General features: G+C 27.8%; 1 protein-coding gene across 7 annotated transcripts; it reads right to left on the bottom strand.

The window, feature by feature from the left end:
• Positions 1-781: 781 nt before the first annotated feature.
• Positions 782-16,888, bottom strand: LOC107455801 (high mobility group protein 20A). 7 transcript variants are annotated; one of them, XM_043047131.2, is made up of 10 exons: positions 16,616-16,888; positions 15,629-15,716; positions 13,915-13,976; positions 11,789-11,995; positions 9,972-10,086; positions 9,516-9,562; positions 8,208-8,261; positions 7,181-7,265; positions 3,621-3,836; positions 782-1,544 (listed from the first exon to the last, which is right to left on the bottom strand). In XM_043047131.2, exons 2-10 carry the CDS (start codon positions 15,705-15,707, stop codon positions 1,408-1,410), a joined length of 1,002 nt encoding a protein of 333 aa, XP_042903065.1. In that variant the 5' UTR covers positions 15,708-15,716; positions 16,616-16,888; the 3' UTR covers positions 782-1,407. The 7 variants fall into 7 exon arrangements, with proteins under 7 accessions (XP_042903065.1, XP_042903064.1, XP_071041169.1 ...); XM_043047130.2 differs by lacking the exon at positions 16,616-16,888 and adding an exon at positions 16,436-16,573; XM_071185068.1 differs by lacking the exon at positions 16,616-16,888 and adding an exon at positions 16,493-16,542.
• Positions 16,889-24,414: the final 7,526 nt, after the last annotated feature.

The raw sequence follows: 24,414 nt of genomic DNA, 5'->3' as shown, positions 1-24,414 counted from the left end.
AACAAGATTATTTTCCTTTTTCTCAATATTTCTTAGTTTACTTAAAATATATTTAAAATTTTACACATACCTATGATGACCTGGAGAAGTAATTAAAATTTACAAATATGTCTTTCTTTCTTGAGTTTATGATTATTACAACTATTTACTGATAAAAAATGACTATTAATCATGAATATAAGCTTATAAAGTATCTCTCTGGCTCTCCCTTACAAACAAATAAAATAAACTGTGTTTTCAAGTTCCACCTTTAAAAATTTGATCTCCGGAAACTTCCGGATCACTGTTAACGAAAAATCCGGAAATCCGGATTTTTTCAGGAGCACAATCAGCCCTGTAGGATAATGTCTAACATAGATTATCAGGTATACCGAAATTTTTTTTGCAGATACAGGACATCCCAGCAAGAATAAAGTCAGAAATCAAAAATTTTAATAAATTTAAATTTTGAAAATATAAAATAAGAGAGCGAAAGTTATGCAGTAACTCAATTGACTAACAAAGGTACATGTTATACTAACAGTTCTTTCTTAACTATTTTGATCTTGATTTCCATATGTGCAATTTATAATTGTTTTCTAAAAAAATTAGGAGTTTTAGTTGTGACATTATTCTAATCGGATTGCCATATTATGCATTATTTACTTTCTTTATTTGTATCCATATTATAAAATTAATTTAATCCACATCATTACCTTAAATTAAACCTGGTTTTAATAAGTGCCATAATATATTCATTTATTCACATAAATCAAATCATTTTAATAATGCAACAAACATGTTTTGCTTTTAGCAATTTAGTAAAAATTTGTTTATTTATTTTTCACAAAGATTATTAACTTTACTATTATTGAAAATTAACTAAGAACTTGTCATGATCTTTATATATATATATAAAAAAAAAAACACATACATTATTTACAAAGCACATGAAAGCAAAAACATATAAAATAAATAACTAAATTCTGAATTAATAAAGTTGTAATCATTCTCTTAAATAATTGGACTTTGATTTCATAAAGTGAGTGAACTTTGTTTATGCTGTATTATGAAACTAGTTTTTTTAATTATTATTTTTGCTTTAAAATTCTTACTGGGAAACAATATTTTTTTAATTGATATTAATATCTTAAAATATAGTACTTATTATCTAAACTCAAAATAACCTCAGTCCTTATGATTGGAATAAAATATTCACAGACAACAAAATAAAAATGCAATATAGTGTTTTTTTTAAAAACTATTGTTAAAATTTATGAATTTTAACTAACGTTGATAACATTATTATCATTAAGAAGCAACTGAGAACTTGACATGTATAAAAAACATAAAAATATTTACAACACATACAACAAACAAACAAAAACGTATACAGATGAATGATGATTGGTTCAGGTGATATTGCCTTTATGGGTATTCTAACTTGCTAATAATTTCACGGGCTCTGGCAAGCATAGGTTCATTTTCACCAGGATTTTCAAGCAAGCCATGTAAATGACCAATGTAAATGTCGAGTGTTTCAGGTGTCGGAAGTTCATTTGTATCTGGAAAAAAATGAGAAAAAAAATGAAATTATAAATAAAATTTTATAAAGATTATTATTAGAATGTGAGCTATAATATTGATAGGTCGAATAATGATCTAAACTTTTTTTGTATAAAAATAAATTTTTGTAACTCTTTGTAAAAGTAAATATTTGATATATAAAACTTTTTTGTACATATCAAATAAAAGCTTTTTAAATAAAAATTAAAGTACAGTCGAACTCGTTTATAATGAGCTCGGATTTAACGAGAACTCGGATTTACCGAGGGAAACAAGAATACTTGGTTGGATCAATGTTAAGTCTATGGAACAGAAGTCGCTTTTAACGAGAAAGACGCGGCTTTAGCGAGCAATATTTTTCTGTCTTGCAATCTTTTTTCCTCATCTTTGTAGTCTTTCTGTCTTATCCTTTTTTCAAAATTATAAGAAATGCGCGCGAAATAAAAAAAAACAACGAACTGAAACTTAATTGCCCTTATCGCTCTAATCTAAAACATGGGAAAAGTCACGTGAGAGTAGGCGGTGACGTATCGATTTCGTGCCTTATCGTTCATGACGTATGGTCGTGACGTCATTAGTAAGTAAGAATTAATTTAGTAAGCAAGAAAAGTATTTAATTAAATTAATTAATGTAAATAAAGTAAGTAAGTATTAATTAAATTTTAAGTAAACTCAATCATTTGACCTCCAAAGCCACCCCCCCCTCTTCTGGTTGCACGCCTGCCTTAAGGACCCGTTTATTACGAGCACTCGGATTTAACGAGTGCAATGTTACGGTCCCTTTGTGCTCGTTATAAACGAGTTCGACTGTATAGCTATTATAACAAAACATACTCAAACCTGCTAAAAATTGGAGAAATAAAATAACGGAGATTTTACTAGCGACATTTTTTAGGCTATGAGTAAAGTTTTGATTCATCATGCCTAATCATAAGTTAGAAAGAAAAATTCAAAATTGGAAATAATATAAGCACTTACATTTAGTGAAGTAAAAAATATGTACATAATCTTAACCTAACAGAGATTTTTTTAAAGCCATTATTTATAATTACTCAAACTATAAACACTCAACATATTGCAGTACTGGCAATAGCACAATCTGTTGAAGAATAAGAGAGAATCTTTGCCATCAGCAAATATTTCATCACCAACATATTTTTTAAAAATTTCTTGAACAAATACGGAGAAATTTGAGAATATACGAGTAAACAGGAGATAGTTGTAAAATACAGGAGTCTTTGTTAAAAAATAGGAGACTTGGCAGGTATGCATACTTACATCAAGAAAAGAGCTCAATAAACATATTCTATATTACTAATAAATTAAATAAAATAATGAAATCGGAATTTTATCTATAAATGGGAAAGTCAATCTGCAACAATTAAAAACTTTTTATTTAAAAAAAGCAGCTGTTAAAAACACAATATTTCAATACAAAATTAAATTTTAATCACCAACTTTTCTTTCTTACCGAACTGATATATTTATTCAAGATTTTTCTTTCTATATTACATTTAATCAACACATATATAATTTTTTTTTAAAATCAGAAAGGCATGGTTTTTCGTATTGTTAATGTCAAACATTAGATTTTGAGAGCAACAAAATATCTCTAAATTAGAATATAATAAATTTTTTTTGCTGAATTTAGGAATTTTTGCAGGAAAAATTATAATGGATAAAACTTTTTAACTTTAATCTCAATAAATGAATGTTGTGACCGACCATATTCCTACTATTTAAAAAATCTAGTTTATCATTGATGGTTGGTAGTAATAAATAATAATTAATTGAAAGGATAGGGATAATCTACTGATTAAGTCACATTTCACCCCTAATTGACGCTTATACACAAATTTTTTCCTTAGTATTGTTTGCAGATAGGTAGTTTAATAATTTCCAGAATTTTCACTACAAAACAGCACTAATTTCAAAAACATCTTGTTGACTACATGATAAATCTTGCTGCTTTCTACTAAAAGCACTTTCCTGATTGATTTGAAAACATGGCTCCCTATCATATTGCTCCATGCCTTAAATTATAGCCTTTAGAGATAAAAAAAGAGATTTCTTACTTGGCAGAGGAAAGTCAGCAAAGCTGTTTAGTAGCATGTTGCGCAAACTATCCAAGTGCTGTTTCAGCCCTATATTATTACTGTGTTGTTGAGCATTTTCAACCTCAAGTTTATCGATTGCAGACTTCATATTCTCAATATGTTTGGTCAGAATAGCGTTTTGCTCTTCATATTCAGTGTTTGATTTACGCAGCTGTCGTAATTCAGCTTCTCTGGCTGTAAAGAATTAAAAAAAAAAAAAAAAAAAAAAAAAAAAAAAAAAAAACATTAATATGAACTATATAAAAATAGCAAAATAAATAAATTTGAAAACATTCACATGTTTTTGATAAATTAAAAAAAACTATAATCTTGAAATACTTTGAATAAGATTTAAATTAAAATTCTTGATACTGATTTCAAAATGGTATAGTTTGTACATTTCATAAAATACTTAAAAATATAGTTTATTTTTGCTTTTAATATTTATTGGAATTTTTTGCAATTGTTTTTTAAGTTTTATTCTACTATTATCATAGGAAGTTTTAGTTTCAATATACAGTCAGACCTCTATTTAACGAACTTCCCTTTTACGAATTTCTCTATTTTGCGAATTTTTTTCGAGAAACCAAGAATATTTTGGAAATTTCTTCTTTGAGATCCCCTTTCCCTATTTCCGTAAAATTTCAGAGCATTTTAAACTTGTCAACGCATTTTATGGGGGAAATGCCCTTTGAATTGATTTTTGAAGCCCCTTAACTTTTAGAGAAAGCAGTTAGATCCCTTTCCCTTTTTGTTTGCATTTCAAGCGAAAAACTCAGACAAATTTAACAGATTTTATCAGAAGCAATTAAATTTAAGAACGCATGTGGTAATGTATGTTTAATATTACCTTTATAATAAATGCAGATATAATTTTATGCATAAATTTAGCTTCTTTTAGTTTAAAATATATGTAGCATGATGTGTAACACTGTATAATGTTTTGCTCTATTCTTGCTTTCCATGCAGATTTCTTTTATGGTTAAGATTTTTAAAATATATAGTAGATACTACTTAGCAAGATAAACGTGTATTAATTGCTATTTCAATTATGTCTAGTTTATGAATTTAAAACATGTTTTATGTCGCTTAAGTATTTCAAAAGGTGACTTTCTATCTAGCGAATTTTCTATGTGAAGAACTTATTATCGGGATTTAGCGACTTCGTTAAATGAAGGTCTGACTGTAGTTATTTTTCATAAAAGATCATTTTAAATAACATTGAAGTTACTTAAATTAACATCATAAAAGCAATAAAGCATGTACAACGAAGATTTCCAGTTTTAAACACATACAATCAAACCATAAAAAAAAAAATGAAATAAATACATAAAAAGGCCAAGAATACAAAAAAAGAAAAAAAAAGCAAATATAAGTTTTAAGCTACCAATAAGTCTTACAAACGCTAATGAGATATAATTTCTTACAAGTTTAATAATCACACAGTGTGTACCAGCTCAAAAAGATAATGTATTGCAGTAAAACCAACAATGAAAAAAAAAAAATATGTAACACACACATTGAGTTCTTATGCTATTTGCCGAGGATTATAAACAAACACATTTAATTTTATAAGCACAACACATTATACAAACACATTTTCAACAATATAGCTAACAAAATTTTTTTTCTTCTGTTTTATTAAAATTATCAATTTAATATAATCAGACAAATTTTTCATCACAATTCTCTACATATATGAATCATTTTTAAATATTTTATTTCTAAAATTAGTATAGTAAAATAAATTGTAAATCTAGTTGACATAAAATTATATAGATTGAATATAAATAATAATTGCTTAAACTGTCACACAACAATTTTCCATACAATAAAATTATTTATGTTACATTAACATCATAATTATCAAATGATTTCAACAATTCTTAATATTATACCCTCCACACATTAAAGAACACTTTAGTTTAGTATTTATTAGTATTATTATTTTAAATCAGAAAGTTAAACAAGTTTGAAAAATAAGTGAAAAGCAAAGGATAAGCAATTAAATAATCAATACAAAACATGATAAACAATATTTAGAAATTGTAACAGTCTTTGTATTAATCAATGATCCTCTTATGGTTTCAAATTTTTAAAATTCACTGCATCAGGTAATCACACATTAAATTGAAATTGGTAATATTTCAACTATTATTGAAACTCGTGCAAGTTTTTTATACTAGCTTTTACTACATATGAAGTAAGTCAAGTATACAAAAAGCACATGATTTTTATTTTACTGAGAGGTATTAACAGTCCATTCATTTAGTAGTTTCAAATTATAACATATTATGAAACATTCCTTTCATATCTTATTTATTTTTCTTTACAGCGAGATAGTTTTCAGCAATTGAGATTAACGTGTCACAAAAATATAACCTCAATTTGAATGAAATTGGTAGAATAGTTCTCAAGACATCAAATTTTAAAAGCGCAACTTTTTAAAATTGGATAACTTAGAAATTATTCGACTGATATCATATAAACTTTATTTCATTTGAAATTATTAATTTTAAAACAATGCAAAAATTAGTTTATCTTACAATTCAAAAGCTTTTAATTATTAAATAACAAATAATTACTAAAAAATAATTTTTACATGCAATTATATTTAGATTAAAAAAATTTCATAATTGTCTAAAAATTTTTTTATTCTCTTAAAAGGTTCTCAAGACATAGAGAAATATGCAAAAAGTGAAATTTAGAGGTTCTATCTTTTGACAGATATACTGACTAAATTATTGGATTTAATTTTTCCACATTGTAGCCGAACTACTATTCTGAGAGTCAAAATTAACCATAAAACCGGGTGTTTTATTCAAAGAAAGTTCCTTTTTTAGGCTGATTTCATAACTAAAAAAAATTGTCAGCTCTAGTTAATTAGAATATTAGGCCTAGTTAATTAGATAAGTTATCATTATGTAGTAAATTAGGTTACACCATTGAGCTATTAAGATCGAGCCATAGTATGTAAAAATTTTATCATTGGATCAAAAGATATTGAAGGTGTTAATTTTTTCTTGAGCACTGTATATTCCCTAGCAAATATACCTTGCCCTAAGTTGGGCTCAGTACGGGTCCTATATGAACATGCTCCGAGGGACCAATATTGGGATGTCTAGATTTCTTAATATTGGTCCTAGGTAGTGTCAGCCTCTGTAGGGCCAATATTGGCTAAATAATGATTGTAAAATATCGATTGAATCTGACAATTTCATGTAGGTCTGATATTGGTTTTAAAGTGACAGTAAAATATCGGGAGAATCGGACAATTTTACATAGGGTCCATATCGGAAAAATATCCGCCCTTTGAACCCTTATTGAGCTAAGATTTGCGAATATTGGTCTAGTGAGGGCCCAAGTTATTATGCTGCTAGGGTTAATTAACTATTATATTTACTTTTAAATATATCATTTTTAGAAAGAAAATTGCATAGAATTCAATTAATAGACATAAATCACATTTAATTCACTTTCCCTTATATTCATACATAACATACATGTGCAGAAAAAAAGTTAGTACTAAGTTAAATTACCTTTGTTATGATCAAGGAATTCTTCAGTGAAAATTGGAATATCAAACCCTGGTGCTTCACTATCATGATGAGCTTCGTTCATAGGCTACATGGAAACATTTAAAAAATAAATAAACAACCTGAATTCAGAAACATTGAAAAAAAGGAAAGAAAAACTTAGGATATAAAAATTTTTGCTATCTATAAGGTTACTCAAAGAGCCAATTTTTTAGGCCGTTAGTTGATATAAAATACAAACTTTATATGGCAGATTTCTAGTCATTTACAAATTAAATATAAAAAAGAAACCTTTAAACATCTAACAATTTGCTTATTATCTAAATCTAATCTAAGCTCTTTAATCTAATTTTATTTTTGATTCAAACAAGATAAATATGTTCTTGGACATAAATTATTGTACAGAAAACAGATTGTAAACTGTGTAAAATTTTTATATCATATTTTAACATATGCAAGGTTCCCACTTAATTTTAAAATAATTGACATGTCTAATTATAATCCATAAAGCAATTGTAACTAAATCATTTTGAATAGATTAAAATTTCTTATAGATATTACTTTGAACCCAATTGGATACTTATTGTTAAAATGAAATCATATTTTTCCAAAATCAAATCGAATCAGCGCCTTGTCCATGTGAGAACCATTAATATGTTATAGAAAATTTAAGTGCAGCATTTGTCTGTACTTTATTTTTTAGGAAACTAAAGATTAAAATTAAATAAAATATTTGTGCATAAAATTTTCATGGAAAATTATTAAAAAATACATCAAAACAAAAGACAGTGGATATAATGTTTTAAAAATTATGCTCTATATTAATTTTTGAAATATTAAAGATAAATGACACACAACTAAAGAGTAAAAATATTTCTTTTTTAAAAAAAGGTAAAAAAAATATTAACATTAAAAACATTAACATTTAAAAATGAAGCAAAATTTGTTTGAAATAATGAAGAATATAAACAGGGAGTGATGTAAGCAAACACATTTGTTTATTATCAATCAACTTTTGTTTAATTCTTACAGATTGTTGTTCCATATAGGGTAATCCAGGCTTCAGAAATCTAGGATCTTCCATCTGTCAGCATGCAATAAGATTTTTTAACATTAGCACTAATGGCTTTTAAACCACATGTTTCATTTTCATATGATTAAACTTCAATTAGCAAAAAAAATTACATATGAAACCTCAGAAATTTTAAAAAACATTTAACATTGCAATATATAATGGTAAATGTACATAATAGTGAAGAGAAAACAACTAATAAAATATTTTATTGCATCTTGAGATTCGACACAGTTAATTTGTTAGCAATGTCAGAAAATTATGAAAAACTAGTTATTCATCCTTCATATTTTGTTTTCTCATCAGTTTTTCTACCTTTCGTTTTCACATCAGACATAGTTTATAGTACTGTTTAATTTTCTTAATTTAAGTGCATAAGATTTTTTTTTTAATCTGAAGTTTAGTCCAGTACAAACAAGTTGGATCCATGCGTCACTAAATGCAAATTAAATTGCAATAATCAAATTTTCATGAAAGCTGTTGTTTAAATGTGTCTAAGAACTTAAATAAAGCAAGCTAAAAGCAGTTTAAGATTTATAAACATTTTATGTGTAAAAGTAACTGCACAATTACAGCTAAATCTTTATAATCAGATTAACAAATAATATTTTAAACAATTAATATACAGACATCAAAAATAAACTATGATCAAAATATATAATTTTTTACAATAAAGACAATTTAACTTTATTATTATTTTCACGAAATATATTTTTGCATTATTTTAGATACTCTGATTAAAAAATGAATTAAAACAATTTTCAATGGAAGAAAAGGAAATATGGACATAAAAATAGTTATGGACTTATAATTTAAACAGAAAGCTATATTTTGTAGTTACACAATGGTTAATTTGCCATAAATACTTTTTGAAAAATATTACAAGAAATTATTTTATTGCATGAGAAATGGAAATAGGCACTAAAATATAGAAACATTTTTAAAATACGGCAAATTTTTAGTTCACCTATGCTTATTTTTTGTTGTAAAAAAGAGAAAGTGTGTTCTTACTCAAACAACAAGATTTAACCACTGACTTTTTTAAAAATTAGTTTTTAAATATTAATCACAAAATATTATAATAGAGGAAAAAATTATAACAAACAAAAAGATCTATATAATAAATGATTTAAAAGAAAGATAAATTATAAGTTTCCCGAATTTCCACAAAATAATGTTTCAGTACATTTAAATGAAGCTGTAAATTTTTTTTCTTCAAAACATTTAATCTCTGGTATAAGAATTTTTTAAAAATGATTTTCCTACCTCAACATTTGACGATGTATAATAAGAACCATCTCCATCTTCATATTCTAAAGAAAAAAAAGGAGTATATTTATAAAATGTTTCAGAAATGTATGTTTTTTTGCCTGATTTTATAATTTAATAATATTATCTGACAAATTAACATATTTAAGGTTGATTTGCCTCAAAACATTTAGATTGTATGTACATGAAAATCGATCATTACATCAAAAATAATTAAGATATTCAATATTGAGTTCAAAAATTAATACAATGCTTTTTCTCTTCTTTTACACACTGAAAGACACTTTCTTTTGCACAGCAAAAATAAATAAATAAATAAAATAAAATAAAAACAGAAAATATATAAAAGCCTAGTAAATAAAGAAATATCTTATGTTAAGTAAACAAAAAAAGAATAGTGCAGACGTAAAAATTTTACAAAATCTGGTAAAAATAGAAAAATATTATACAAACCTTTTCGCTTTTTCTCTTGCTGTTTCTTGAAAATTTTATAAGCCTCTGTTTGTTGATACTGTTCTAATTCTTTCATATAACGTTCTTTATCTTTTTCTGCTTCTTCAAGATATTTCTAAAAAATAAATTGACAAGTCTTACATACAAGTTTAAACAAGCTCAAATGCCTTAATTTAATTAAAATAAGATGATTTACATATAAATATAAAATTATATAAAAATATTAATTATATAAATTTTTTTTGGTTTATAACATTAGTAAGTTGATGTATACAGAACATTTGTAACTCATTATCTCATAGAGTCGACATTGGTACTTTCGTAGGACAGATGTTGGTCTATTCTTGTTCAGTGTATGATTAGCAAGTTTTTTTTTTTTTGGTTAATGGCGGGCACTTGGGTCTATTTCCCATTGGCCTCAGAAATACCAAAATTGCTACTCTCTTATTGTTACCCAATGAGCATGGCTAAGCCAAGGCGGTGGAGTAGCATTGCCCATGTCATACAACCACAAACCCGTAATGATTAGCAAGTGATATATGACTTCGTCAACAAGTTTTGAAACTAAATTAAGAAACCATCTAAAGGATTGAAGATAATTTAAGACACTTTCCTTAATATTCATAAAAGAAAAGAAAAAAAAAACAATCTTAAATTGAACTTTCTCTGTAGAAAAATTTATAAACAAAACCACCAAATGATGGATCTCATGATATATATTTACAAAATTTCCATAACTAAGATACTAAAATGCTCATAATACTAGGTTTAACAACTTAAACAATATTAGAAATTTAGTTTTCCATTCCAGAGTTGCCACTCTAATCTGGAAAAAAAAATTCCCTGTGTTTTCCCTGTAGATATTATACAAAATATATTAAGAGGAAACACACTATCACTGCACTTTTGTGTGACCTATATTGAACTAACTATACTAAATTTAATTACCGGAGAAACTTAGAGAAAAAAGGTACAGCTGAACATATTTAAAACAAATAATGCTAGAGTAAATTAAATAGTTTAGTACAGCTGAAATATCATCTTTAAATATGCCATAGATTGGGCTTTGAGTGGTCACCATTTTTTAAAAGATGAAAATAAGAAACAAAATTCCCTGTATTTTTCCAGTTTGTAAAGAAAAACTAAACAATTCCCTGTTATTTCAGGTGATTTTTAAATTCCCTGTTCTCCCTGTGGAGTGGCAATAATTCATATAAGGAAATTGACTCTCAATTTAACTATCTTTGCAGTGGATTTATATACAAAAGCATTGACGGATGAATTTTTCATGTTAGGTAAAATGTCTAAAACTTTTTAAATATTGTTATTGTCCATAAGCTGCAAGTAAATAAGTTCAAAATGTAGAGAAAACATGGAAAAAATAACAGAACAATGAAAAAAGGGAAAAATAATAATCATAAAAATAATAAAAATCTGGAAATCAAAAGATATGATCTTATTAAGAAATATTAAGATTATATTTCCCCCCCTAATTTTTATTATATTATTTTCTTTTCTTCTGTAATTTTCCCCATGTTTTCTCTATATTTTGAGCACTACTACTGAAAAAAAACTCACAAGAGGTTCAAATAGTTGGGAGTTTTTAAGGAGCCTAAATAATGTTATGTCATGTATTTTTTTAAAGTATCGTGTTGATCATCAAACATACGTTGAGCTTATTGTGAGTGACAGTGAACTTTTTAATTTATATAAAGTTATCATTAGTCTACTATTTACTGTAGCTGTATTACAAACTTTATAACCTTAGGCAAAAAATAAATAAATAAAATACAACAAATTATTTAATTTTAACCTACCTGTTTTTCTGACACTCCTAACTTACTCCAATCACATGCAAGTATTTTAGTGACCTCAGAGAAACTGGCACCTGGATTTTCACCCCTGACCTTTTCTCGATTTTCATTTAAATATCGCACATATCCGGTAAGAGGCTGCTTAGGTGCATTCATATCCCTTGGGCCACGCCTTCGTTTTCTACCTTTTGGCCAGCCACCCCTTCGTTTCTATGAAAAAATAACATTTTTTTTTTAATTAAAAGCATCAAACATTTTTGTTAAAACAATTTGATAGCAAGGCAAATCCAATAAAAATTTTTTTAAGAGAGGCATTATACAGTAAATTCTAGACGAATAACAAATACTTAGCCAACACTTTGCCATAAGGGCATTCCATAATACAAAGGACAACATAATAAAAAATAAATATTCAATAGCATTAAAGCAAAAAACGTGAATAAAGCCCAAATGGACATGCTATAGTTTCAGTTCCATAAACAAGAACCTTCCTCATTGTCTAAATCCTAAATGGAGGTAGAAAAGTATAAACATGAAAAGTAAAGTAGAAAAGTGAAGATATGTGTAAAGTGGTTTAACAACTAGGAACAGAATTTACTTTTCTACCTTCATTTCACATTTAGACACTTAGGAAGGTTCTTGTTAATGGAACTGAAACTATAGCATGTCCATTTATGTACTTTCATTTGTGCTTTATTTCCGTTGCATTTTGCTTTAGTCTACATAGAATAACCTATACTTTTTTTGGATATTTAACAGCCTCTCCCCATTTTCAAATTTCTTAGTTTTTTTATTAACTATTTTATGTATATTTTTTTAAAATATAGTTCGTATTTGAAACATCAGTTTTAAAAAAATAACATCAGCCACAAGAGCTTTTTTTATATGTCATTTCATGTTTACTTTCAATGTTTCCTGTTAATTTGATGTTTTTTTTAAACTAAATTTCAAAACAAATAGATATCAAATAAAATAATTGCATATAGAAGGAGGATAATTTTTTACATAAAAATATGTTTTACTTCATGTCCTTCTTATGTAACATAAGCCATATTTTATATTTTTATTCTAAATAAAATATTTAGAACTTTCATCTTTGATATGCATAATAATATTAGGCTACTGAATGCATAATATTAGGCTAGTGAAATTTTTTAATTAAATAATAATTTTTAAATATCTTGTAAAGAAAATAAAACTAATTAATTTATATTTTAATTTATTTAATATTTTTTATATGCATAATAATATTAGGCTATTAGAAATCATCCCATATAATTTTAAAAATAAGATATAATACTAAATTTAAAGATAGTCGCCACGGAATTGGCCATAAGTGAAGATTTATCTTTGTCCAAAGCTAAATATTTCAGTACAAAATATTTCATTTTTGTAAAAAAAAAAAAGAAAAAAAAAGACAAATTTTTTTGATTAAATAATTTTTAAAGATTTTGTAAAATAGATTTTAAGTAATTTTGTACCATTTTATATTTATACTTAATGTGTGCATTTATTTAAACCTGGATGAAACTTATTCAAATCGATCTTTGGTCTTCTACCAATCGCTCAACAAATAGACTTCATGCTTATTTTTATATTTTCTTAGTTTATGTCAAACAATTTAGAGTAACTTAAGAGGAATAATCTTAAGTTTTCATTAAAATATTGGCACATGATAAAATTTAACATTTGTAATTTTTGAAGATGTTAAAGTGTTAATATAATATCTGCACTATCTAAAACTGCAAAAACTTATATCGAGCATTTCGACTTAAGAATATAATTTTAATTGTATTAGTATACTAAGTAGTTAAAAATTATAAGGCAATGTTTAATTGCTGTGCAATGCTTTCTCAAAAACAAAAGTTAGCATACACGTCCTGTCCTGTATGAAAAACAATTTCATTATCTACAATTTTGAAAAAACATCATATTTTATAACTTTAAACATATTTTGACAGGCTATGATTATTGTCCCACCTATATGTGTTATTTAAATGCAAAGTTTTTAAAGCATTGTCCTAAAATCATTACTATGGATGAATCCTCAAGCGGATGCCAATCACACATAACCTCTTTACAATAAAATTTCATAAAACTGAAATTATCTATCACAGAAATATATTTACTTCAACTAGGTTAGAATCTTGATCAGTATTCATTGACATGTTGCTTTCAGTTGGATTAATATCTAAAAGGAGGGGAAAAAATAGGGAAATAACAATTAAAGGATTATCATATATAATATTCAATGTAAAATTCAATTTTTGTTAAAAAAATATGCACAGTGAAAATAAAAACCTGAAAAAGCTGTGAATTATTTTCACATTTCGCATAAAATAATTATTATTGCCAAGAATCACTCATTTAATTTAAGAGTGCGCAAAAATTTCGTATTTTGAAAAAATTACAGATTTGAGATGAAACTCTACCAGCTAAAGCATGGCATTAATTGATTATTCAAAAGTGAAATTTGGAATTTATGGATCATAATACTATTCTATGAAAAATGAGATCAACATTTTAAAATCTATGTGAAAATCCCAAACCGTTGAAATGGTGATCGACAAAACCGCATGAACTATAAAATTGTCACAAATCGAGCAATCAAATAGTAATTCTACAAACGCGCGATTCGAAATTTCCTGTGTATGATAATGAAGCATAAAAAAAACTATGAAAATCAGTAACCATTCTCGCTGAAAACGCGAGATTGCAGGTAAATCGTGAATAATTGAGTGCAAAATGCATGATTTGAAATTTGTCGATCAAAATAATATATTAAAACAATCAAATTTTAAAAACGAAGTGGAAATCTGCTTTAATAGCTACCGAAAAAAAAAATCAGCAAAACCATGCGGGTTTAGTGTAAAATCTTCGCTAATATAGTAGACTGGAAATGATTACTAGTTGAAATGCGTGACTCGGAATTTGCATCGAGATTTTAAAAACCATGTGGAAATCTATAACAAAATCTTTCAAATTAGTGCAATTACGTGGAATCATTCGTTGTTTATTGAAATTGGTGTTAATTATAGGCTATTTATCACTCTTAATAGAATTAGGATGTTTCGATATTTGCTTACCTTATAGACCTATTATCAGGAAAAATCTATTTTCCGGATTGGATTCAGGATATGGGACTTTCATTTGTATTTTAAATTAACTTAATGGTTCATTTAGCTTTGTTTATGTGGATTTCACTTCATCTTATAACTAAAAAATGTGAGGTAGAGAAAATTAATTAAAATATAAAAGATATAATGATGCGAGACTTAAAAAATATATTCAATATTTACAAAATTTAAATAGATTATATCAATGCGCTAAATCTTATTTCAAATAGAAAATTTAAATTTTCCAGCTCTTAGTTTTATTAAACATTTCAGAGATATTGTCCTTTATTCAACAAAAAGAGGATATTTCCGTATCGTGATCTGTCGCGCCAACTACAATCGCCAAGGTGCCAAATAGATCTTAAACTTGCAAATTTTTTAACAAAAATACATGCAGATGTTATAACTAAGAGTTATACCTTTCGAGTTGGTCCCTTCCTGTGATGATTTTTTTTAAAGTTTCTTGCGGGCCACTGCCCCGAAGTTTCCAAGACTTGGTGATAATTCTGCCACAGATCACGATACAGAAGTCCCCCCCCCAAAAATATAAGTAGATAGATAATATTTATAAATCTTCCATTTTTTACCTTTAAAATACCTTGTTTTCTAAAAATTATTTATTTTGAATTTTTTGGTTAACGCTTTCACAGAATTGCCCACATACTAATCAAGAAATAAATAAATTCACAAGATCAATCCAATTGGATTATTTATAATTAATACAAACCTGATGGTAATGGTGCACTTAAACTGGTATGAGAACTGCCATTATTACTAGGAGGAGCAGTGAGATTTTCTCCCTGCATAATTAAGTGCTGAAAAAGTAAAATTAAAATGAGATATCATTGTACTTTGTTTTCACATGCATATTTAATAACTCCAATAATAAAATAGCTGAGTTGAAGAGGATAAAAACTAACAATATTATGAAAACAAATAACACAATTGGAAAACATACACAAACTATATAAAATTTTCTATTTTTCTACACTAAACAGTAAGAAAAATTTTGATAGCAATAAATATACTTTATTTTTTTTTAAGAATTTTTCTAATATGGAAACATAAATGGAATTTAATCCTCAAATATATATATTATAAAATTGTTAATTTGTATTCATGCAACCAAGCTATTATGAATATTTCCCCTTTAACTATTAAGAAAAATTTTTTGATTGATTGTTTATAAATAAATGACACAAAATTTCTTAAATTTTGCATACTTATAAGATAAGTGCTAATCTCTGAAAATGACATTAATTACAAATGGAGTAAAACAATTAACTAAAGGAAAATAAAACAAAAAATCTGTGAACAATGAATAAGAGAAATGAAATTGAAAATCATATTTCCCTTTAGAGAAAACAAAACGAAGTATATAAAAAATATGTTAACAAATGCAAAATAAGTAAGAATAAATGCATTTATCATTGTTTTTTTTTATTTACAATCTACGTTTGTTGGTTATTAACTAAAGATTTTAATAAATATTAAATAATTCAAAATGAAATCATTTGAACATTCCAACGTTTACCCGCATCTTTAATTTAAACTACTAATAAGCTATGAATTCAATGACAAAGAATTATACAAGCGTCTGCGGTGAGGTTGTTTACTTCAAAAAATCAATAACAATATGGCCGCAATATAATTTAGATTTATGCGCATGAGCAATGGTAATTTTATGAATAAAAGTATTTTGAATGTTAGTTACTTTAAATTAATAAAATGTTTAATCACTCCACCGAATTAATTTGTTTATATTGTTATAATTTTAAAATTTCAAGCGTAAAACAAGAAAACAACAAAACATCAGGTTGAAATTCTTAATTCAACTGATTGCACTGAGAAAAATTTAGCACGTTCTTTGTTCGTGTAATAAGACGCTAATATATGTGCTGTGTGCATAATAAAACTTTTTCAACTGAAAAAATTCGAACGGTTGACTAAGAACCTAATTAATAATATTACGAATCTATATCCAATGGCTTTGAAGGTGTTGCCATTTCAGTTTTTGTTAAAGAAGCTTTCAACTGCATGGGACTGACGCGGTAATAATATCTGTTCACACTATTCACGCATCTCCGATTGCTTTCAAGGAAGAATGAGAATCTGATTGGTGAAAAATATTTGCCATCGAAAAATTCACCAATCGGGTTCCCTATATTTCTTCCCAGTGATCGGAAGGGCACAGACCACATTCAATGAGAATAGCTCGCAAAGAATGTTTTGCTTATTTAAAAATAATTCTTCTATTTTTACTTACTTTTCATTCGTTTTCTTTTTTGAATTTGTTAATGCATTTAAATTAACATAATTTTATTTGCATACATTTTCTTACATGCATTTCTGTTTTTCTAACTCTCTCTTACACAGCAAATATTTTTTTAATAATAATTTTGTATAATCTATAAAATCTTAGTCAGAACAATTGCAACCATTACTTGTTTGAGATAAATATGTTACTTTGAACAACATTTTTGTAATGAAATGCAAGTAAAGTTTATAATTGTAATTGTTATTTCGAGTAAGACTTCTTTACAGAATTGAAGTATTTATTAACAATATAAACAAGAAGAAGTTCACGCAAGTACACATTTTAAACATGCGAAAAGAAGAAAAAATGATTTACTCTGCATATTAAAGAGAAGAAAAACCTTGAATTTGTTGAAAAAAGCTTGCAATCATTGACGCCCGAGATGAGAATCATTGATCATCATTGCTAGCATTGACGGAGCGAGAAAATATTTTCTCGCTCCGTCAGTGATATATCACTGAAAATACTGGGGCTCTAAACTGTTCAGTATAGCAAAGCAATGATCGCTAAAAAGTATGAAGCTACTACAATCTATGCTAACGTCCCGTTTTAAAATCCTACTATGAGCTACTAATCAAAACTACCCTCAGTCATGCTATGCAACTTTATGGCAATCTTGTGTCTGAGTTTTTTTATTACTTTTTTTATACTGTCATGAAAAGGTTTGCGGTAACAACCTTTTTCCGATTAAGAAAAAGCTTTGATCGTTATTTTAAATCTTTCATTCTAAAAGGATAAATAAATAATTATTAAAGCTTTTTTTTAAAAAATATTGTTTCTCACGTTAAAAAATAAACAAATGGTAAATCTTGTTTTTGTATTTTTTATTGTTTGCCATGATAAGGTAAGCACTGTTTACATTTATATGAAATGATTATATGAAATGTGATTTTATTGACCTTGCGCACCACAAAGGTACTCAGAACGAAAACTTTTTCCAAGAAAAATAAAAAAGGCAAATACCAACCTTTTCCAAAATAATGCTAATGAATAAGGCCCGGATTTTGATGACATTTGCATTTTTTTGCATTTTTTGTCTTTTAGAGCCTTTTTTTAGGTTTATAGGACATTTTTCTTTAAATTTCGGGGCGTATTTTACATTTTAATGCATTTTTTAAAGTTTTTTGTTAATTTTTTCCAATTTTTATTATTTTTTATCAATTTTCATTATTACACTGGCTTCCAAACAATGAAGAAAATCTATAGAATATTAACAGGTGAAGCAAAATCTTTTCAAATTGAAGAAGAATTGTCAGTAAGTGAGACCGTCTTTTTCAAGTACGCACCTATAACATCAGTAGACGTTGAAAGAAGCTTCTGCAGGAATGAAAATTTACTTTCAGACAAGAGACGCTCGTTTACATTTCAAATTATCAAAAAACATTTAATAATCCAATGTAATTCTGATATTTAGTAATATTATGAGATGGAAGTTGTTATATCCATTAAAGTTTCTATACAAAATAAAAATATTTTGGTGTCAATATATTTTCCTTTTTTTGTTATTTTAGGATATAAAACATATTTTTCAAACTTTAATGAACGTAGAACAAGTATTGCATTGCTTTATATTTTTTAAATGACTCATAATAATTTTAAAGAGCAAAACATTTTTTTAATTCAATATTTTTACTTTATTTAAGGCATTTTTTGCGCAATTTTTGCATTTTTAAGGGCATTTTTTGCACTTTTTAAGGGCATTAGTTGAGATTTTTTAGGTCATCAAAATCCGGGCTCTACTAATGAATAATAATTCATCAATAATGCAAACATAAAATTTGTTTTAGGATTGTTTTCTAAGGTCCTACGAAAGTACTATTAGAAAAGCTTCTCTTTAGGTTTTCACTAGTCATAGTCACCGATTAAATTTAAAAATTTCGGAAAATATTTTTGTTGCACCTGAATAATCTGGTCAGCTGCCTTATACCGTGATACTATATGGATTTTCGAGTTTTGCCTTTTTAAGAAAATGTGTTTACAACAAATACGATTATTCATTTTTTATTATAAGTTTTTTATTCCTACAATTTTATATAAAAAATTTGTGAAATTTGTTAAAAAATTCAAGTTGAATCTTCATAAATTTTAAAATTGTTTTACAAATTTTATTTTACGCATTACAGGTATTATATTTACTTTATGCAGTTCCTTCAAAATGCATGGCTATGGCTTTCACCTATTCTTACTCCTTTTACCTTATTACAGTATAGTTATATATAATATTCACAACAAGACATTTTTAATTAAATTACAAAAGGAATAGGGATTTATTTCACTTTTTATTTTCATGAAAATTTCTGAACCCATTATGAGCCAAGAGGATAGGGGTCATGGAAATTAAAGCTCCACGATTTCGTGACCAACGACATGACGGTGACAATAGGGTCTGCATTGGGCACCGATCACCTTTATTTCCCAGACAATCTGATACAAATCGATCTGAAGCTGGGTGGACTCCAAAATGCAACTCCCATAGCCTTTTCCTTCATCCCTCTGAAATTAATGGCTCGAACATTTTGTACACAATCATAAAACTAGCTCTACATACTTTCACTGACATTAATATGCATTTTTGGGATTAATTTTCTGTAAGTAATTTATTTTCATGTAATTCTATGGTCGTAAACACAAAAAGTACAGATAGCTAACCAGATTCGTGTATTTCTCATGGTCTGCCCGACCACTAGTAGTGAAGTGAAATGACCCATGCTGCTGATTCATCATGGTATCAGAGATCTCATTGACTTAGATTTAACAAAAGAGATTCCATGTAAGCAAATGTGGGCCATGTAAGCATATTATCGAAACAATCTTTCATTAAATCAAGATTGTTTTGATATTTGACCCATACATTTCATTGCTCTCTAGGTTGGTCTCAAAACTCTAAGGTTGCTGTCAAGCTATCATGTAGAAGTACTTTTTGAAGTATCACCTATTTTGGATATCGCTTATATAAAATATAGATTAAAAGTATTTTAAAAGTTTTTAATTTTGTATTATCCAATTTTGATGGAGAATTGGAGGCAATTAGAATTGCAACAGAACAAATCAGGGTTAGATCAGTTCAGATTGACAACATAGTTATTTTTTCAGACTCTCTATCAGCCATCCAGGCTATTGCGGCACATAATGTTGCAGAGTCAAATATTATTGACTCCTGCAGAAGAAATATTAATCTCCTAGCTTCTGAGGGAAGGACTGTTGTTCTGCAGTGGATTCCATCTCATGTAGGAATAAATGGTAACGAATGGGCTGATACATTAGCAAAGAAGGGAGCAGAGATTTTGCAGGCAGGTAATGCCAAAGTACCATTTTCATCAATTATAAGAATTATAAAAAACACTGTGAAGAAAAGCTATGATGCTAATTTAGTAGAAGAAATCAAGAATAAGAAATGGAGGTATTCAATTAATAAAATTCCAAACTCCCCTAGATCCACTGCAGTGGCGGCGTTCCGCCTGGAGACTGGACATGACTGCCTTGCTAAACATCTATACAGAATTGGTATATTTGGCAGNTGCTAATTTAGTAGAAGAAATCAAGAATAAGAAATGGAGGTATTCAATTAATAAAATTCGAAACTCCCCTAGATCCACTGCAGTGGCGACGTTCCGCCTGGAGACTGGACATGACTGCCTTGCTAAACATTTATACAGAATTGGTATAGTTGGCAGTCCTATGTGCACTTTGCGCAACCAGAACTTTGAGATGGACAAAGATCATTTGCTCAGTTGTTCTTCATTAAATGAAGAGGATTTATTCAGTCGATATTGGCGAGCTAGGGAGTTGGTGCAATTGGTATCCAGCGACTGATTCTCGTTCATGTTTAAGTGGTTCACGTTTTGCAAGTATTTATTATTATTGTTCTTGTTATTATATTGTTCTTGCATTGTTCAATGGTTCAGTTTTTGTTTTATATGCTCCAATCTCATGCATCTTCGATTCATGGGGGCCAACAATGTAAAGTCAAGTGCTTTTGCAATAAAAAAAAATGGTATTATTCAATTATAACTAGGTCTCCACACATGTTTGAATTATTTGTACGTCGAGGTTAAAAGATAATCTTAAAACACTCATTCAGTCACCAGTATGAAATTTGTCCTAATGCCTTTTCCGAAGTCTTGTATGCTCAGCTAAAATCCACCTCGTCTTGAAATTTTAATGGACAATGCAATTTGATCCGATCGCTATAGTGTGACGTCAGCTAAAACGTCATTATGGATGTGAGCTTTGCTCGCTCATTGAATACGTTCTTAACGTCTAGCTTTTGTATACTTTTTTGAACACTGAAGTTCCGAGAACTTTTCACTGTAGAAAATTCTAAACCTGTGCATTTCAATATTAATTTGAAATTGAAAACAGTTCACATATTTTTCTTAACCGCACCATTCTAAATTTCAGTTGTTGAGAAAAGTAACTTTTGTAAGTTTTGTTTTAAAGTCTTTCCCACCAGAGGGCTAAAACCATGTGTTGTAAAACAATATGAAATAGTACTGAACGCCGGATGTAAAGCATCGGCTTCGATGAAGATAATTTTGTGAGAATTTTTTTGATAATTCGGTGAGAATTCACCTGATTAGACATATGATATGCACACTACGTGCAGAGGCGTATCTATGGAAAGAAGCGCCTATGGCAAATCTCGCACTGGCGCCCTTCCTAAAATATTTATAATCTCTTAAATAAAAGTATTGTTTGAAGTATTTAAGCCTTTTGCAATATTGCAAAAAGAGCCGTGGTGGCTCAGGGAATAGAGCATTCGCCTTCCAACGAGGTGAGCCGGGTTCGATTCCCTACGATGATTGCTCGACACGATTTCCGTATCCGGCTTGCACCTACCACAGTGCTTACGTCATATCCTCGACTGCTTGGGCCTTTCCAAGGAGGACTTATGTGCTTCTCCACTTCTTATAATCGACTTTTTGAGGGTCAACAACCTACTGGATCTTGTCTGACAATTAGAGGATAAGAAACAACAACAACAGTGCTTACGTAAAATATCCTCCTTGATAGATCATTGGTTACCCTTGCCGACAGACTAAGCGCGGGAAGCTTTCGTGATCCTCCTCTCCATGTAACGCAAACGCGGATTAGTTCAATCAAAAAATTCCTCCGCGAAGGCAAATTTCTCCAAAATGCTCGATACAGGAGTTCCCTTGTCTTTTGAATCGGGTTCAAAATTACAAGGCTGCGAAGTTGAACATTAGCAGTCTCAAATTCAAACAATTGGATCGGTTCAACAACGATTATAAAATTTTCGAAAAAGATTGCATTGCAATTTTTTTAATAGATTAATAAATAAATAAAAATTAACTATAACAATAAAATTATCTCTTTTTAACTGTAATTGACGTGTGTTCGAAATCAGAATTTGTTAGAAATAAAAAAAAAGTCTGCTTTATCATATTTAAAGAAGATTCTCTTGCGTTTCTTCAACTGTCAATAAAAATTCTAACAATTTGTTTAATTAAGCAGCAAATATAATTAGGTAACAAAAATACTCACACGCAACAAATGTCTCTGGGTTAAAGAAGAACTTTAACATAACCGGATGATTACCCATTATTTTCAAAATTTAAACTGAATGAAATTGATTGTTTTTAAAAATAATCATGCTTTGCTAATACCAAAACAATAAAATCATCGCGATATAATAAATTCATTAAAGATCACAGTTTAAATAATTACGATTTGTTATGACAATTACAAATAAAATAGCTTCAATCAAATTTTATAATTTGGTTAGTTTTTTATTTACAAAAAACCGATGCTCTTAATATAATTAAGTTGTACAAACATTATATAATAACCGATAATAAGAAAAAATATGCAATACATATAATTAAATACAGAACTCTAGACAAAATAGCGACAATAATACATTCTTTAATGAGAAATAAATTAGAGGAAGTTGTCGTCTTAGTTTAAGAATATCTAGAAATAATTGACTTTTTAACAGTGAAAAAAAAGGCAAAAAAATAAGAAATAGACCCAAAAAAAATCTAATTATGAAAAATTTTCTTCTCATCAGAATTGAACAAATTAGAGAAAAAGCAGAAAAAAAATTAAACAGCTTTGAGTTATAAATTTTTAGACGCTCAGTGCGCAAAAAAATAAAATAAATAAACGGACTACCCTGATAACTTTTGATATAATAATCAGATCTTCACATTCTTCTCATGTCAATGGTTCAAGGAGGTGACTTAAAATATGCTAATTAATAAGTGCAGGGACAATATTTCAAGTTCCGAAATCAAACATTAAAACGTATTTTTTCTGAATAAACATGCCATTTTTTTGACTGATTTGGATTTCTGTACCCCTAAGTATTGGGGGTAGCCGCAATATGAGAAGTAACTCGAGAACTTTTCAATCGAATTTAAAAAAAATTTCCTAGAATTATGAAGGTTGTTTCTTAAAATATAACTTTTCTTAAATATTTATAATTTTTTCATAATAGTCGTAAAAAAATTCAATTGCAAGGTATACAATTTTTACATCGTTTTAAGAAAGGTAATTTAACAAGGAAAAATACTATATTGTAGAAAAGGTCATTTTGCAAGGAAAAATACTGTATTGTTTTAAAAACAGTATAACAATTTTTTTCAAGTAATATAATATGTAGTGTGATATAAATATAATGTAAGTGATATGTATTGTAAAAGACTTATAAAATTTAAAAAAAAATAATTATTTAATCTCATTTTTTTTAAAAAAGGAAGAAAATTGTAATCTGAAATAAAATAAAAGATATAGGGGAAAGTATAATGCGTTAGTTTAAATATTTAGGAAATGATTACTTACAAGCAAAGAAAATCCTTGTAGTACACGTGGTTCACTTAAATATATGAATCAACTATAAAAGCCCAGAAGCTGCATCAAAATCGATTATAAAAATCTAAAGACTTCAAATATTTGATTTTCTTCCCTTAAATTTTGAAACATTAACTGAAACGAGCAGAATTTTTTGTATGAGCGCCTAACTACTTATAACGCCTGCCCATTATTTTTCAAAATAGTGGGGAGTATTCATTATTAAATCGTTTCATTGGTTTAAATTCTTTGTTGAGCGAGGCAGAGGAACCTCCTATTTTCAGTATTTCACACTTTAGTGGAGGTGATTCCCACCATGGGTGGCAAAAATCTCCTGTTTTGGAAGGATTTACGGTAATTTATAGAAGGGGTTCAATTTGAAA

Source organism: Parasteatoda tepidariorum, chromosome 9 (genome assembly GCF_043381705.1).
Source record: "Parasteatoda tepidariorum isolate YZ-2023 chromosome 9, CAS_Ptep_4.0, whole genome shotgun sequence".
NCBI classification, from domain to species: domain Eukaryota; kingdom Metazoa; phylum Arthropoda; class Arachnida; order Araneae; family Theridiidae; genus Parasteatoda; species Parasteatoda tepidariorum.
The sequence above is the reverse complement of the archived record's forward strand: the minus strand, read 5'-3'. Positions and strand labels throughout refer to the sequence as shown.